We start from the raw sequence: 14,961 nt of genomic DNA, 5'->3' as shown, positions 1-14,961 counted from the left end.
ACCAATTGAATTTTTAAGTCTAATACTTAATATAATACTGAGGTGGTCTTTTCCACGCACTCTTGTTATGCCTCTCATCCTTTACTTTTTGATTCACTCATATATATATATATATATATATATATATATATATATATATATATCACAAAGTATAGTAGCCAATGAAAATATTTATACATTTGAGAATAGACCTCCTCCCACGGCGGATTCACTAAAACGATCTTCATTGTTATCGGCAATAGATACTCTTTTTACTTAAATATAAAAATATTTTTCCTTTTACATTTGTAAAATATATAATACCACTGGGAAAATATAAATGTACATATATGTATCTAAGGAAGATTAACGCATGAATGGCAGCTTTTGAATACATAAATTCAGCAAGATTAAATTATTCATCTCAGTAAATTTTATTCCAACTCTTTATTTTCAATATTCACATCAATACTCAAAAATAAATGCATTGTACACAGAAAGAAAAAAATTACACTGAATATCTTCCTATATTATACTCAGTGTAATCTGTGGTGAAAAAAAATTTAAAATAGTATCAAATATAATCCAGATTATACTGGGTAAAAAAATTTTCAGATAGTAGCTAGTATAATCCAGATTATAATGAGTATAATCCAGATATCACCCAATATAATCTGGATTATACTAGCTACTATCTGAAAATTTTTTTCACCACAGATATCACTGAGTATAATCTGGGATGATATCCACTGTTACCTTGTTCTCTCCGTGTGGGGTCAACCATTTTAATTTTTATTTTTTTGAACGAAATTTCTAATTGATTTTATTGATATATTAAAAAAAAAAAACAATAAAAAAAAATTGAATACTACCATTTTTACAAATTTTAAAAACTTTCAAAAAAAATTATAAATTAAAAAAAAAAGTTATATAGCAATTTTTGAAAAAATTATATAATCCAAGATTGTACTGAGTATAATTTAAATTATACGGGATATTTTTTCGGATTATATTTAATATCATCTGAAATTTTTTTTAGCCACAGATAATATTGAGTATAATATGAGAGGATATGCAGTGCAATTTTGTTCTTTCTGTCTAGTTTTATTTCATTTTATTTTTTATTTTTTTTTTTTTTTGAAGTTACATTAATTATATACAAAACTATATATTTATCAAAGGCAACTGTTTGTTATTTAAATATTTATAAAAATTCAATTGATATATATTTTTAATAGCAAGCTCACATTTGTTTTTAAATTCATAAAAATAACATTTTAAATTTTGATTCTGTTCAAAATACGTTTCTTATATTTGGCTATTTTTAAAACAATTTATATTGTAGCTTAGATTTTTTACATTTATTATTTGTTTTTATTGTCTAGTAGTGATAACTAATGAATAAATAACAAGATAAAATAAACGAGATTACTATTAATTTTATTTTTTCAAATGATGCTGGCTTAAAATACTAATTTGGAATTAATAGAATAAAAAAAAAAATTAGGAATAATATTTTAGATTTTATAATTAATTTCAAATTACTCCTGATCACTCAAAGGCATTGTAAGACTAATTTATAGACTCTAATTCGTATAAAAATACTTAAGTTGAACCTTGACAGGTTCTAAAATCTTTTTAAAATCTTAGCAGTGATAATATTACTTTCTGATTTTTATTATTTTTTAATTAACTTATAAACTTTCGTAGTATACAGATTTTTAAAAAATATGGTATGATATTTTTTTTTTTTTTTATTATTCTTTGAGTCTTGTCTGAAAGCTCAAAAGCTTTGATGATATTTATCAGAATTTAAAAACTCTGGATTGTTTTTAAGTATCTGTCTTTGAGCGATTCAATTAAACCTACGCTTAATAATTATTACAGTAATTTTATTGGTTAACAATTATTAACTTGTAAAATTTTCTGTTTGTAAAAGTCAATTGAATATAAGAAAAGTATTCCAAAAATTTAATAATTATTTTTTCGGTAAAAATTAGTAAGAAAAAATTTAATTTGAAACCGCCAAACAAGGATGCGGTAAAAATGCTTATATTTTTAATTTTTAAAAACAGTCTCTCTGTAGTCGCGACATTAATCTTTATATTTTAACTTACCGATTAAATTCATTCGTTAAACTAAAAAATTAAAGTAAAAATAAATCGGGGGTACTCTGACATAAAAATTCGTATTTTCAAAAAAAAAAAAAAAAAAAAAAATTGTAACAAATAATAATTATGTTAGTTATTGTAAAATATTTTTATTTTTATGAAATTTTGATTATTTTGAAATATATTTAAATGAAAATTGACTTTAATAATAAAAAATAATTAATTATTAAAAATTCACAAGAATGTGGACAAATACAAAAAATTTGATAATACTAAAGTTAGCCGACATTTTTAATTTTTTTTTTCAATAATTAAAGTAGAACAAAAAAATATTTTTTAAAAATTTCACTTACAATTTTTCAATTTTTTGACAAGTGAGAATTTTTAGATGTCGGCAAACTTAATTTTCATAAAAATTTGATTTTTTTTAAGCATCAATTATTAATTTTTGACTTGTTATTAAATAAAATTTACCAAAATTTTAGTTTTAAATTTGTAGCGACATAAATTATTATTTATAATATAATTTTTAGATTTTACTTTTTTAGCGTGTAATTAAAAATTTTTTTTTTATCAATTAAACAAAAATTTATTAAGAAAAAAAAAATTTTCCGTATTTGTCTATTTTTCTGTGAATTTTTTTTTTTTAACTGAACGGCGAATAAAAGTTAAGGTTCCGCCAGAGTACCCTAAAATCGACCTTGTAAGTAGTATTGTAAGGCTACATCTCTAGAGTCTAGAGCTACGCTGACAACCCAAAAAAATGTCGAATGACTATTTTATTTTAAAATTGAAATATTAATGAGCAAGTGAATGCTGAGGTTCGGTGAAGGACATCTCCATGGTGACACCACCGCTGCTGCGTCTAAAGCGGTTTGATATGTCGAGACTGTTGCTGCGGGGCTTACGTCTGCCGAGGTGTCGTTCCACCCACTTCAGCATCGTGAGAACAGAGTCGGTACTGGGTAATCTTCTCTCTGCTGATGTGCGGACAATGTGGGAAGACGTGATGCGGAAGGTAGCGGCCATTCCTTTCAATGCCTGAAAAATTAATTTTTTAAATAAAAAAATACCCCTGATAATTAATCTAATGATAATTACCTTCATAGCGTCTTCATCGGTGGCGTCGTCACCAGCGTAAATGATTCTTATTCTTTCACTCCAATCGAGACCGAAAGCCGTGCGTAGAATGTATATTGAAGCGCGTCCTTTATTCCATTCAACTGGTGGTTTAGCTTCTATAGCGCAATGAGCGCTACAAGCTTTAAAACCAGCTTCTTCTATTAATTTTTTTGCTTGCTGGACTAAATTGCCTCGAATTTCTATCGGGGTTTCGCGGTAGTGGAAGGTTAGCAAGGCTCCTTTATTTTCTACCCAAGCACCATCTCTGCAGAGCTGAAATTAAAATTTGGAATTTTTATTTTGTAATTTATAATTTAAATTATTTAGAGTTTTAAAAAATATCTTTTAATTGGTGATAAAATTTTTTTATAAAAATTTACAAACTTTTTAAATAATCATTTAAATAAATTTTAAGCTTTAAATATTTTTTAACTCTACATTTTAAAAACTTTAAAATTCATTTAATTATTAAACTTTTTGACTGTAGTAACTATTTTAAAAAATTTATGATTTATAAACATTTTAAAATAAATAATGTTTACATACATTAAATATAATAATACACAGTAAAAAATTAAAATCATAAAGAAATTTAAAAAATTAAAAAAAAGTTTGATTTAATTAATTTTTTATAGTTAACATTTTAATTTTATAAATTAATTATTATTTTAATTACTACTTGTATTTTTTATTTTCATGATTTCTATTTTTAATTTATTTACACTCAATAATTAACTAAAAGAAACACTGAGTGATTATATTAGTATTAATAATAAATTTTATTATTGCTAAAATTTAATAATAAAATTATTACATCGCTAATTATTGTAAACCTCAAAAATATCATTTTTAGCATTATATAATACTTATTTTAAGTACTTTTGGCCACAAAATTACAGTCACATTAATAAAATTTTTGAGTGAAGATGAAAAATATAAAAAGCTAAAAATTTACATTAAAATTAAAATTAATAATATAAAAAAAAAAAAAAAAAAAAAACTGACCTGATCCTGAAGAAGTTGCATCAAATTTCCAACCTTTCCCTCAAACTCAACGGGCATAGGATGAACGAATTTACTGCCATCAGGATGAAGAATCTCAAGACCGTGATTACCAGCATAGGTTATTCCGTCAATGCCCACCATCGATTTAACATTATTAACGTTTCTTCCAGAAATAATAGCGATGTATACGTCGGGCATGTTGCTCAGTCGCTGGAGAACATTCTTGGTCTCCAGAGGTAGAATGGCCAAATCAGGGTGGGTCGCTATTGGAGCGAGAGTTCCGTCGTAGTCAAGCAGTAGCGCCAATTTATGATCATCACCAATGTACCTAGGGGACATGTGTGGTCACTGGATTGTTACTTGGCTTTGATTATGAGCCAGGTCGCGACAGCGTGTCCGGGCCCACCGTTTCCAAAAGCATTTATAATGTTACGTTTTTTTTAAAATCCCGTTTCATATAAGCCGATCGCTTTTTAACAATTTATAGCAAATATATTGATAATGATTCCCATTATCATGCAGTTCAATTTTTTTTTACCATTATAATTAAATTAAATAACCCACGCGTTGTCGTACCCAACTCATGCTCGATTTATACTTGCTCTTATTTATTTATTAAAGACTAAACAAATTTCTGTTTAATAAATTATCTGTTTTTGTAAAAAAAATATTATTATTATTTTTTTTATAATAATCAAATGAATAATTTATTTTTTTCGTGCATTGATTTTTATCATTAATAAATTAAAGGTAATTTTTCTCTTTTTTAAACAGTTCAAAATTAAGTACGAATTATATTTTTACTACTTCATCTTTTACTGTTAAAAAAAAGGACTGTATACTTAATTTATTATATGATAAAATAAAAATTATGTAATGTGTGATTATGATTTATGATGATGATAATGCCCCATAGCTGGTCGGGCCCAAATACCCATAAAGGCATTGAGACTTACTTGCTTAAATAATCATCAAAGTCATCCATCGTAACAGGCTGCATTACGGTCGCGCCTACTGAGTCATGTTCCTCCAATGATCCCATTACTTGTAAAAATGATTTCATCCAGTAATTTACGTCGTATATTCTTTCCCGGCGACGTAAATAATTCATACGTAGGGTACGTTCATCTTCCGGCATTGTCAAAGCTCTATAAAAAATATTAATTGGTTTATTATAACATTCACATTATTTTTATATTTTTTTTATATCCATAAAAAATAGAATAATTTTTATAAAATTATTTTTTAGCAAAAAAGTTGGAATAAATTTTGGATCTCTTGTTTTTGGATAAAATTTATATTTTATCTTTTTTTGATGTAATTTTTTATAAGTACATAAAAAAACGAACAATTAAAAAATGAAAAGTTGAATATCACCGTTTTCTAAAAAATTTATAAAATTTGTTAAAATTCTGATAATCAAATTTTTTTTTTTATTGTTCATTTTTTTGTGAATTTTTCAAAAAAAAAAAAAATATATCAATAAAATCAAATAGAAATTTAATTAAAAAATGAAAATTAAAATGGTTGACCTCACTTGTAAATATTTACCTTACTTTTTTGTATAATTTTCAAAAAATTATAAATTTTCTAAGAAAAATTTTTCCTTAAAAATTACCCAAATTAAAAAAAAAAATTTTTTTTTAAACTAATCAAATTTTAATAAAATATTTTAATCAAATTTAATTAAAAAATGAAAATTTTAATGGTTGACCCTTTGTAAATATCTACCAAAAAAGAAAACAATTATTTTTTACCAAAAAAAAAATAAAAAAAAAAAAAAAAAAAAATTAATTTTTCAATTTTTTATGATAAAACACTAGATAAAAAAAAAAAAATTACCATGAAAATAAAAAATTACCTGTTAATAACCTCAGCAGCTTCATCAATTTCATAAGGATTACAAATAAGAGCTTCATGCATCATTTCTCCAGCCCCAGCAAAAGGTGAAACGATCAAAACACCGGGTGGAGTGTTAATTTGACAAGCAACGAATTCTTTGGCCACTAGATTCATTCCGTCTCTAAGCGGAGTAACCAGAGCAACAGCAGAGTCTCTGTAGAACCCAGCGAGCTCATCCTGACTAACACACCCATAAATATATCGAATTGGTGACCAATTGGGCGTAGTGAATCTTCCATTGATGGACCCGATCAACTGCTCCATCTCTAGCTTGAGCTCCTGATACTCTCTAACATCAGTCCTCGAAGGCACAGCGATCTGGAGCATGGTCACCTGCTCGCGATGCTCCGGGTGCTTTTCTAGCAGCATCTCGAAGGCCTTGAGCCGATGGACCAACCCCTTGGTGTAGTCGAGCCGGTCCACCCCGAGGACGATCTTGAGGTTGGTCATGATCACCTTGGGCGCTGCTTCTGCCAAAGAAACGAACCGATCGAAGGGAATTCCAATCGGCAGCGGTCTCACTCTGACTGTCCGGCCTCCGTGGTCCACCAGGAGGTTCTTCCTGTCGACTCGCCCGCCCAGACACCTCTGACAGCAGTCGACGAAGTTCAGACAGTAGTCCTGGATGTGGAAGCCCACCATGTCGCAGCCCAGCATCCCCTGGAGGATTTCGTCTGCCCAAGGGAACAATCTGAAGATGTCCCACGGTGGGAAAGGAATGTGCAGGAAGAAACCAAGTTTTAATTTCAAGTTCTTCTCGTCCGCTGCTTGTCTGATCCAGTTTGCCGCAAGCATCAGGTGGTAGTCGTGGACCCAGACCAAGGGAGTCCCGTTTGGCTTGCTCTTCTGCTCATCGTGGATCTGCTCCAGCGCTTTCACCGTTTTTGCCGCGAATTCTTCATTCACGGCGACGTAGGCGCGCCAATGCTCCGCGTTGAAAGTCGCACGGTCTGGCATCGAGTGGAACAGTGGCCAGAAGGTTCCATTGCAGGATCCGTTGTAGTACGCGTCGAATTTATCGGGTTCTACGTGGACTGCGACTACCTGGAATTTTTTTTTATTAGTGTTTTATCCAAAATTAAAGTATTAAATAATTGGTTTAAAAAAAATTTTTTTTAAATTATATGTAATGTATAATTTAAAATTTTGAATTCTTTCAACATCTGGAGTTAGAAAATTCAACATGCTAATAAATCTAATCTGAAAACTGACTTTAATTCCAAATTAAAATTATCTGCAAACTTAATGTCTTTGCGTAAATGGCTATTATATAACAATATTTCAGAATCTTTAAATCTTAAAATTTTTTAATTTAAAAAAATTTTTTCTTCTCTAATTTCTTTTTCTCTTTTCTCTATATTTTAATTATTTATACGCTATGTTTCTCACTATCATACAAAGACGTAAATTTGTTTCAAAATGTTACTTACGTGTATCTAGTATTGTAATTTCTACCATTTGTCATTCGGCTCTTAGCTTTGGCATTTAAATAAATATAAATAAATAAATAAATAATAATAAAAAGGCGGGAAAAAAAAAATTTTTTTTTTCAAGAGCCTTTTTCAATAATTTATTTAAAAGTAACTTTGAATTTTATTCAAGTCCTTTTTTTTTTTTAAATAATTATTTTTCTAAAAAAATGTCTTGCAACAAACACAATAAATAAAATAAATTTTGCTTTATTAAATAATTTTTGTTAAATTGCACTGAAATTTTTTCTTTAAAAATTTATCTTCATCTAAATAATAATAGTAATAATAATAATAATAAAAATATCAGAATCAAAAAATGATTCAAGGTTTGAAATAATAAAAATCTTAAATTACATATGTGTATATGTAATGTAATATTTTGATATCTCTATCTACTCTAACATGTGGGATATCAAAATATCATTTTTATTGATCTCAAATGCAGTCAGGGGTCAGTCGATCACCTTTTATTCTTGGTATACATTAAAAAAAAAAAAAAAAAAAAAAAAAAAAAAATGCATTTGTTGATTTTAATTAATAATTATGTCGACCTAATTTCGTTTACCAGCGACATATTATTGTAAATATCACACATTCAGTTAAATTGCAAATCTCACTGATAAGTCTCAAATGTATATTGAATTGTTGCAAAATATTTTAATGTATCATCTCAGTGGACGAGATTGTTGTTATCGAGACGAGCCCCATCCAAGTTTCGCCCAATAGCAATAACTCAGTCCAAGATTAAAAGTGAGTTAATAAAAATCAACCGATAAATAACATTTGTGTCCATTAGCTGTCATGGGGGGTAAAAATAAGACGTCAGCACTTTAACTTAAAGTATAAAATGATAATATTAATAATAATAATAATAATCGTCTAATAAGTAGATAAATTGAATCACAAGTTAAAATATCGCTTGTTGTTACGCTGGACTTTATTCACTTCCGATTAGGGGGAGTTTTTGTCTCGATTTTATATTATTTGAAACGCCGCCGACATATTTCTTCTGGTCGTTTTTTGTTAGCCAAGTACTGACTTGACTCCTGATAACCAGACCCTTATTTCGAAAATATGGACCAAATACAATTTTATTTATTTTATTAAATTTCAATCTTCAAGTTATGAGATTTTCATTGCATATGAAAATTTTCAATTTTTTATCAAGGTCTATACTCATTTAATTTGAATACATACTAGAAGTATGTACAATTTAATGACAATCAAACGTTTTTTAAACGTTTTTTTCTCAAAAATAATTTTTTTGGTGAATAAGATTTATCAAAAACGTTTGATAAAATCAAAATCAAATTTTTATTCAATTTTCTGAACTATATTCTTCAACACTTGATCCATCCAACACTTGATTTATTGAAAGAATTTATTTTTGATAAATCCTTCAATTAATTACTAAATAAAATCTCATCTATATTATGAAGAGAATAAGCAAAATTTTGTGGCCAGTGTGTTCATATGATAAAATGGATTTTTTGGATTAAAAAGCATTATGAAAAATATATCAAAATACTTTCTCAACTATTGACGTTTTTCAAGATATAAGCTCATCCCGATGTTACATTCATTAAGAGCTTTCATTTGAGTACCCACATGCATTTTTGATATATTTTTCATATATACATATATATATATAATATATATAAATATATAAAATATATGAAAAATTGATGTGGGTACTCAAATGAAAGGTCTTGATGAGTGTAAAGTCGGGATGAGCTTATATCTTTAAAAATGTCAATAGTTCACGAGATACAAGGTCATTTCTTAATTTATGTATCTAGAGATAATTTTCGAATGCAGGCTAAATACTTATCATGAAAAATTGACTATTAAGGGGTGAGAATGATATAAAACCTTGAAAAGGCACAACTCCAGGTCAAGACTTTTCCAATGATACCAAATTTATCCACAAAATCCTATTTTTACATTTTTCTACAAAATTACATTTTTAATTTATTAAAATTTCTACACTTTAATTTTTTTTTACCATAATTAATTGGCCAAAAAATTTTGCTTATTCTCTTAATAATATAGATAAATAATTTTAATTAAATATTTATAATTATTATTATTATTATTTAGATGAAAATAAATGTTTGAAAAAAAAAAAAGTAAAATGTTAAATTTATTACTTATTTTTTTCTCAGGATAATAATAAAAAAAAAAAAAAAACAATAAATATTTAATTAAAAATTACTTATTATTATTGTTATTAAATTGAATCATGTAACATATTCTTCTTAAAAATTTCCCATCATAAAATGAAAAAAAAAAAGTTCCTATCTAACTCATAGATAAATTTTTTGTTTGAGAATAACCCAACGTAGATTTTAAAATTACAAAAGACTTTTTAAATATTAAAATTCACGATAACGATGAGTGGTTATAAGCTATGGGGAGCTGTATCAATGATAACCCGACCCCGTCGAGCAAACGATCGTGATTTAAACTAAAGTTATTATTATCATTAACATAAAATACACCCATTACTATACAACCGTACTATACAATTTATTAACAGGTCAGAGCATGACTCGAGCACGTGACATTAACGTCTCATCAATTAAATTGTTATTTTAATAAATACTTTTAAATAACCCGATAATGAGTCTCTCCTCTTTATATATTGATAAAAATAATCAATAAAATCAATTATAAGCTAGACATTTGGCGAACTCGACTGAACCGTTTATCACCAGCTTGTTTATTAATTATTGTCTGCACTTTAATAACATAAAATATAATTTTTAAAAAATTTTTATCTTTGTGAGAATGACCCGAGATCATCTGTTAATAATTTACAAGGATAAACGATACCATTTGTTAGTTGTTGTGTATCACTTAATCCTATTATATATAATAATCATATCATTGTTCTCTTATTTTGTTAATACCCACAATAGCACGTGGAAGTAACGTGATAATTATCTGCTATTTGCAAGATATTTATAGTTTCCTTATTAAAAAAAATCAAACATATATTTTTAATATTAGATAAATTAAATTAATTAACACAAGTTTATTTTATTTAATTAACGCTATTGTTGGTCTTAAGACCAATGTTATTGTTTATTGTCATTTTACTAGCTGGTGTGGTCATCGCTTAGCCGACAAAATATAATTCCGCTAATTGTCAAGGTACTGGCATTGCCAAGGCCATTTAATTTTATGATAAATTTTTAACTTGATAATTAAATAATAAATTTAGAAAATTTTCCATTTTTTGGTGATTCTATTTTTTATCTTATCTAAAACATTTAAAACCAGAATATAAATATAAACGCTAATTAAAAACTTAAAAAATAAAGTACTTACGGAATGTTCCAAATTTTTTGATTGACATTAAGACTAGAAACAATAATAATTATCAAAATTGAATCAATCTTACCTTACTCGAGAGTAAACCAGCGGTTGGTGTCTTGTCATTAGGATCAGATTCTGGAATTTGTTCATTTGCATCTTCCATGTGCATACCTGGCCATCCTACCCAGATTCCGTTACCATTTATCACTACTGGTGCTACTGCAGTAACAAGACCTCCAGCGCTGAAATTTAATTTTTTATTATTAATTATTAATTATTTAAAATTAAATTAAAGTATATTTTTAAATAAAAAAAGGGGAATAATAATTTATATTAAATAATTAAGTAATGAAGCAATAACTTATAAAAGTTGATAACCAAATCACCGATATTTTTCTCTATTTATTATTAATTATTTCAACTTTATTTATCAAAAAATACTCGGTACGTATGAGTGCGTTTATCGGAGTATAAATTAAAATTTATCTGAATATTTAAAAATAATAAAAAAAATCAATCTGTATTTACATATTTAGAATATTTTTATAAAAATATTGGTTTTAGTATTATTAAATAAGATAATGAATACAATGAGTAAATCCAACGTGCTTTTCTGATAATAAATTTTTCTTACTGTCAAGGTAAGTCATAAAATGACAATAAAAATATTTTTATCTGATAATAATAAATTTATAAACTTTCTTAAAATTCAAACTTGAGAATTATGTAATTGATAAGAGATCTGTCAATTTAATTATATAATAATAATAGAAACAAAAAAATTTTTATAATTTTAATTTTTTAAAAAATTATTATTATTATTGTTATTGTTATTATTTAAATTGAAAAAAATTTTTAAAGCAAAATATAAAATGCAAATTTTTTTAATAATTTTTTTTTTTACAAAATGATAATAATAATAAATTTTAATTAAGTTATTTTTATTATTATTATTATTTAAATTGAAAAAAATGTTTAAAGAAAAACGTAAAATATAAATTTTCTTACCAAGTATTTTTTCACAAAGTAATAATAATAATAAATAAATAAATAAATTTACCTGCTTTTACGCTCTAATTTTCCAGTTTCTTCATTTCTCTTAAGCACAAACGGCAACCTGTTGCTTACCACAATCATACTCCCATTAGAGCTGAAGCTCCTAGATTCTGTAGGCATGATCGGTATTCAAAATATTAATAAAATTAATTTAAATAAATAACTAAAAAAAAAAAAAAATCACTAATAGACTCTTGATGTTTAAATAGATTCTCTGGCCAGTACGGTCGCCGCAAATCCACTGTACTTATTAGCCTGACTACAAACAATATACTTGACACTCTAGACTACAGACCCATGTCTGCGATAAATATATTAAAAATTTATAATAATACATATAAAATAGCTCGGTAAATAACAATTATGATTCAAGTTTACGAGGCAAGCTGCTGCGATAAATAAAAGTAAATATTAAATAGAAAAAAAAAAAAAAAAAATTATAAATTTAAATTTAAGTGAGGGTTGAGATAATTATTTATTTAATTAATAGAAGTTAAAGTTAATAAGTTGAGAGGTGATATGTTGCAGTCGGAAGTACCAATGTAGTACTGGAGTAACAACGCTCGGGATACGTTAGTTTATTGGTGTCCGTCGTCAACATGAATTAGTCCAAAGTGCGGTTTAGCGGGCGGTATCAATGGAGGCCACGACCCGCAGAGCATCATCGCAGCACCAGCAGCAGCTTCATCAAAGTTATTCCGAAGTCCCTTCTTATCCTCCTCTTATTTCTACAATTTTTTTTTTTTTATTATTATTATTTTAATAATAATAATAATAAATATAATAATGTTGTTAATAATAAAAATAATAATTATAATAGTTACCAGAGCTAGTACAACCCCATTACACGCTTCGACCCCGTGGGTTATCTCGTTATCGCTTAATTTGATGATAGAAAACGTCTTGCGCACGTTTACTGCCTTCTTATTTTTTTCACTCCATCATAATCCAATTTTTATTTATTAAAACCGCGTACAAGCGACATTTAGATTTTCTTCTACTTGGAGGTAAATTTTTTACTGTGTATTAAAAAAATTTTTATGAATGAAATATTTTTATAAATTATTATAAAAAAAATTATTTTTATAAATTAATATCTAAAAATTTTAATTTACTAAAAAATAATTTTATTATTTCTTCACAAATATTAAAAAATTTTTTTTAATTAAAAAAATTCACCTCCAATTTTTAAATTTATTATTTCTTCTGATAAATTTGATAACTTATTTATATATTTTAAAAAAACAATAAAAATTACCAGACGTTTTTAATTGAACTTTTAAAATTCGGCGTATTAAAGATAAAATTAATAGAATTTGCCGTAAAAAATAAATATAAGATGGATTGAGCTGGTACTTATTTATAAATAATTTTACCGGAAGCCAGAGAATCTTCCAAGAAATTTAATTCAATCTATTACCAATAAATTAAAAAAAAAAAAAAAAAAAAAAAAAAAAAAAAAAAAAAGTATAGTAAAATAAAAAAATAAAATAAATATACACAGACATTTAATAAAATATTTGTTAAGATTTTGCAACACAAACTGACAAATTATAAAAAAAAAATATAAGCACTTAAAATATAATGACATTAAAGTTAGAAGTCACTCGATAATTTTTTAATTTTATTTAATAAAATTTAATTGCATTTATAATTTTTTAAAATTTCTACATGTCAATATTTTTTTCTCAATCTTTTTGCCATAACTTTGTTAAAAAAAAATTATTAAAATAACACACAACAAAACTAACGATTAAAAAACAATCTAAAATGATGACACTATTTTTAACTAATAAATTGTTACTAATTTTTTATTTTTACTTAATAAATAATGGCAAGAAAAATTTATTTAAAAAATTACATCTTAAGAGAATCTAAAAAATTCAAAGTGTAATTTTTTAAAAATATTTTTCTCCGCCTAGTTTATTATTAAGAAAATTGTCAAGTGTCTGTTAATTTAAATGTCATTCTAAAATCTAACAATAATTAATAAAATTATTTATGACACTGAAGTTGACAGATAAAAATTTTTTTAGATATTTACAGCAATTAAATGATTATAAAAAAATTAAATTAAAAAGTTTCACATGTAAAAATTAATAAAAATTACAAGTGAAAATTTTTAGAATTTTTTTATTTTAATTAATTTATTAAAAAAATTAAAAAAATTAACACTTCAGTATTATAATTATTTAAAAAGAAGTTGATACAAACTGTTGGTTTTCAGACGCTCACTAAAAGGCCTGAAAGGACTTTTGGATGACATCTCCATGGCACCAAACAATAGCTGATTCAATTACAATTAAATATTTAATTTATTCATCCAGTTTGTCACCGACTGACACAGTTATCAGCTCCCGATTTAATGATTAAGTTATATCAATTTATTCAAGTGCAGCTCATACTATTTATAATTTTATTAGTCAGAATCCTAATAGATATTTGTTCTGCTGAATTAAAATACCGGCTGATTAAATTGTCAGTTATATTTTATTTTTTTATTTTTTTTTTTTTTTTTTTTTTTTTTAATTAAATAAATATTTTTTTTTTTATTAAATTTATGCATAGGTGCTTTCCTAGTATTTTCTAGAAAGAACGACAGTCACTTTGACTGTATCACGTGCGCACTTACAAAACTTACTTTTTTCTGGTTCTTATTTAATCAACAGCAAGTCGTAACACGAGTTATTGCGTTCAACTTGCAATGGCAGATAAAAAGGTACTGTTGTCCATAAAAAATATCCCAACTAGGTTGATGAAAATAATTGTACCGGCTATTTTTCAGGTAGCGCCCTCCAGCCTTACGTATGCACTGCGATTGCGCAATCTTTTATTTATTTATTTTTTATTACTGAGGTGTTAATTTATTTAATAACTCTAATTACAGGTAGATGCTTAAAAATTACGTTTTAAAAAAATTACTCCAATTATCCAGCACTTAGAAATGACAGGCTTAAAATTAAATTAATTATTGGAGTATTATTTAGAATTTT

General features: G+C 26.0%; 1 protein-coding gene and 1 long non-coding RNA gene across 3 annotated transcripts; one reads left to right on the top strand and one right to left on the bottom strand.

The window, feature by feature from the left end:
• Positions 1–916: 916 nt before the first annotated feature.
• On the bottom strand, positions 917–14,666 carry Tps1 (Trehalose-6-phosphate synthase 1). 2 transcript variants are annotated; one of them, XM_074254490.1, is made up of 8 exons: positions 14,610–14,666; positions 11,973–12,078; positions 10,998–11,154; positions 6,079–7,163; positions 5,174–5,365; positions 4,218–4,545; positions 3,192–3,485; positions 917–3,131 (listed from the first exon to the last, which is right to left on the bottom strand). In XM_074254490.1, exons 2-8 carry the CDS (start codon positions 12,047–12,049, stop codon positions 2,889–2,891), a joined length of 2,376 nt encoding a protein of 791 aa, XP_074110591.1. In that variant the 5' UTR covers positions 12,050–12,078; positions 14,610–14,666; the 3' UTR covers positions 917–2,888. The 2 variants fall into 2 exon arrangements, with proteins under 2 accessions (XP_074110591.1, XP_074110582.1); XM_074254481.1 differs by lacking the exon at positions 14,610–14,666 and adding an exon at positions 14,183–14,535.
• On the top strand, positions 12,011–12,791 carry LOC141535008 (uncharacterized). The gene is made up of 2 exons (XR_012480520.1): positions 12,011–12,372; positions 12,497–12,791. It is a non-coding gene; the product is annotated as an uncharacterized LOC141535008 (long non-coding RNA).
• Positions 14,667–14,961: the final 295 nt, after the last annotated feature.

This window comes from Cotesia typhae, unplaced genomic scaffold (genome assembly GCF_013202065.1).
Source record: "Cotesia typhae breed Kobodo isofemale line unplaced genomic scaffold, CoteBio_Ctyphae contig_123, whole genome shotgun sequence".
Classification (NCBI taxonomy): domain Eukaryota; kingdom Metazoa; phylum Arthropoda; class Insecta; order Hymenoptera; family Braconidae; genus Cotesia; species Cotesia typhae.
Note: the sequence above shows the minus strand (reverse complement) of the source record. Positions and strands in the feature narration are given on the sequence as shown.

Bases quoted from the DNA above. Each gene is read 5' to 3' on its own strand.
- Tps1 (XM_074254481.1), bottom strand. From the start codon at position 14,240: ATGGAGATGTCATCCAAAAGTCCTTTCAGGCCTTTTAGTGAGCGTCTG. The intron at 12,079-14,182 runs GTTTGTATCAAC...TCATGCCTACAG, and splicing joins TGAGCGTCTGAAAACCAACA to AATCTAGGAGCTTCAGCTCT. The intron at 4,546-5,173 runs GTAAGTCTCAAT...CATGTCCCCTAG, and splicing joins TTTGATGATTATTTAAGCAA to GTACATTGGTGATGATCATA.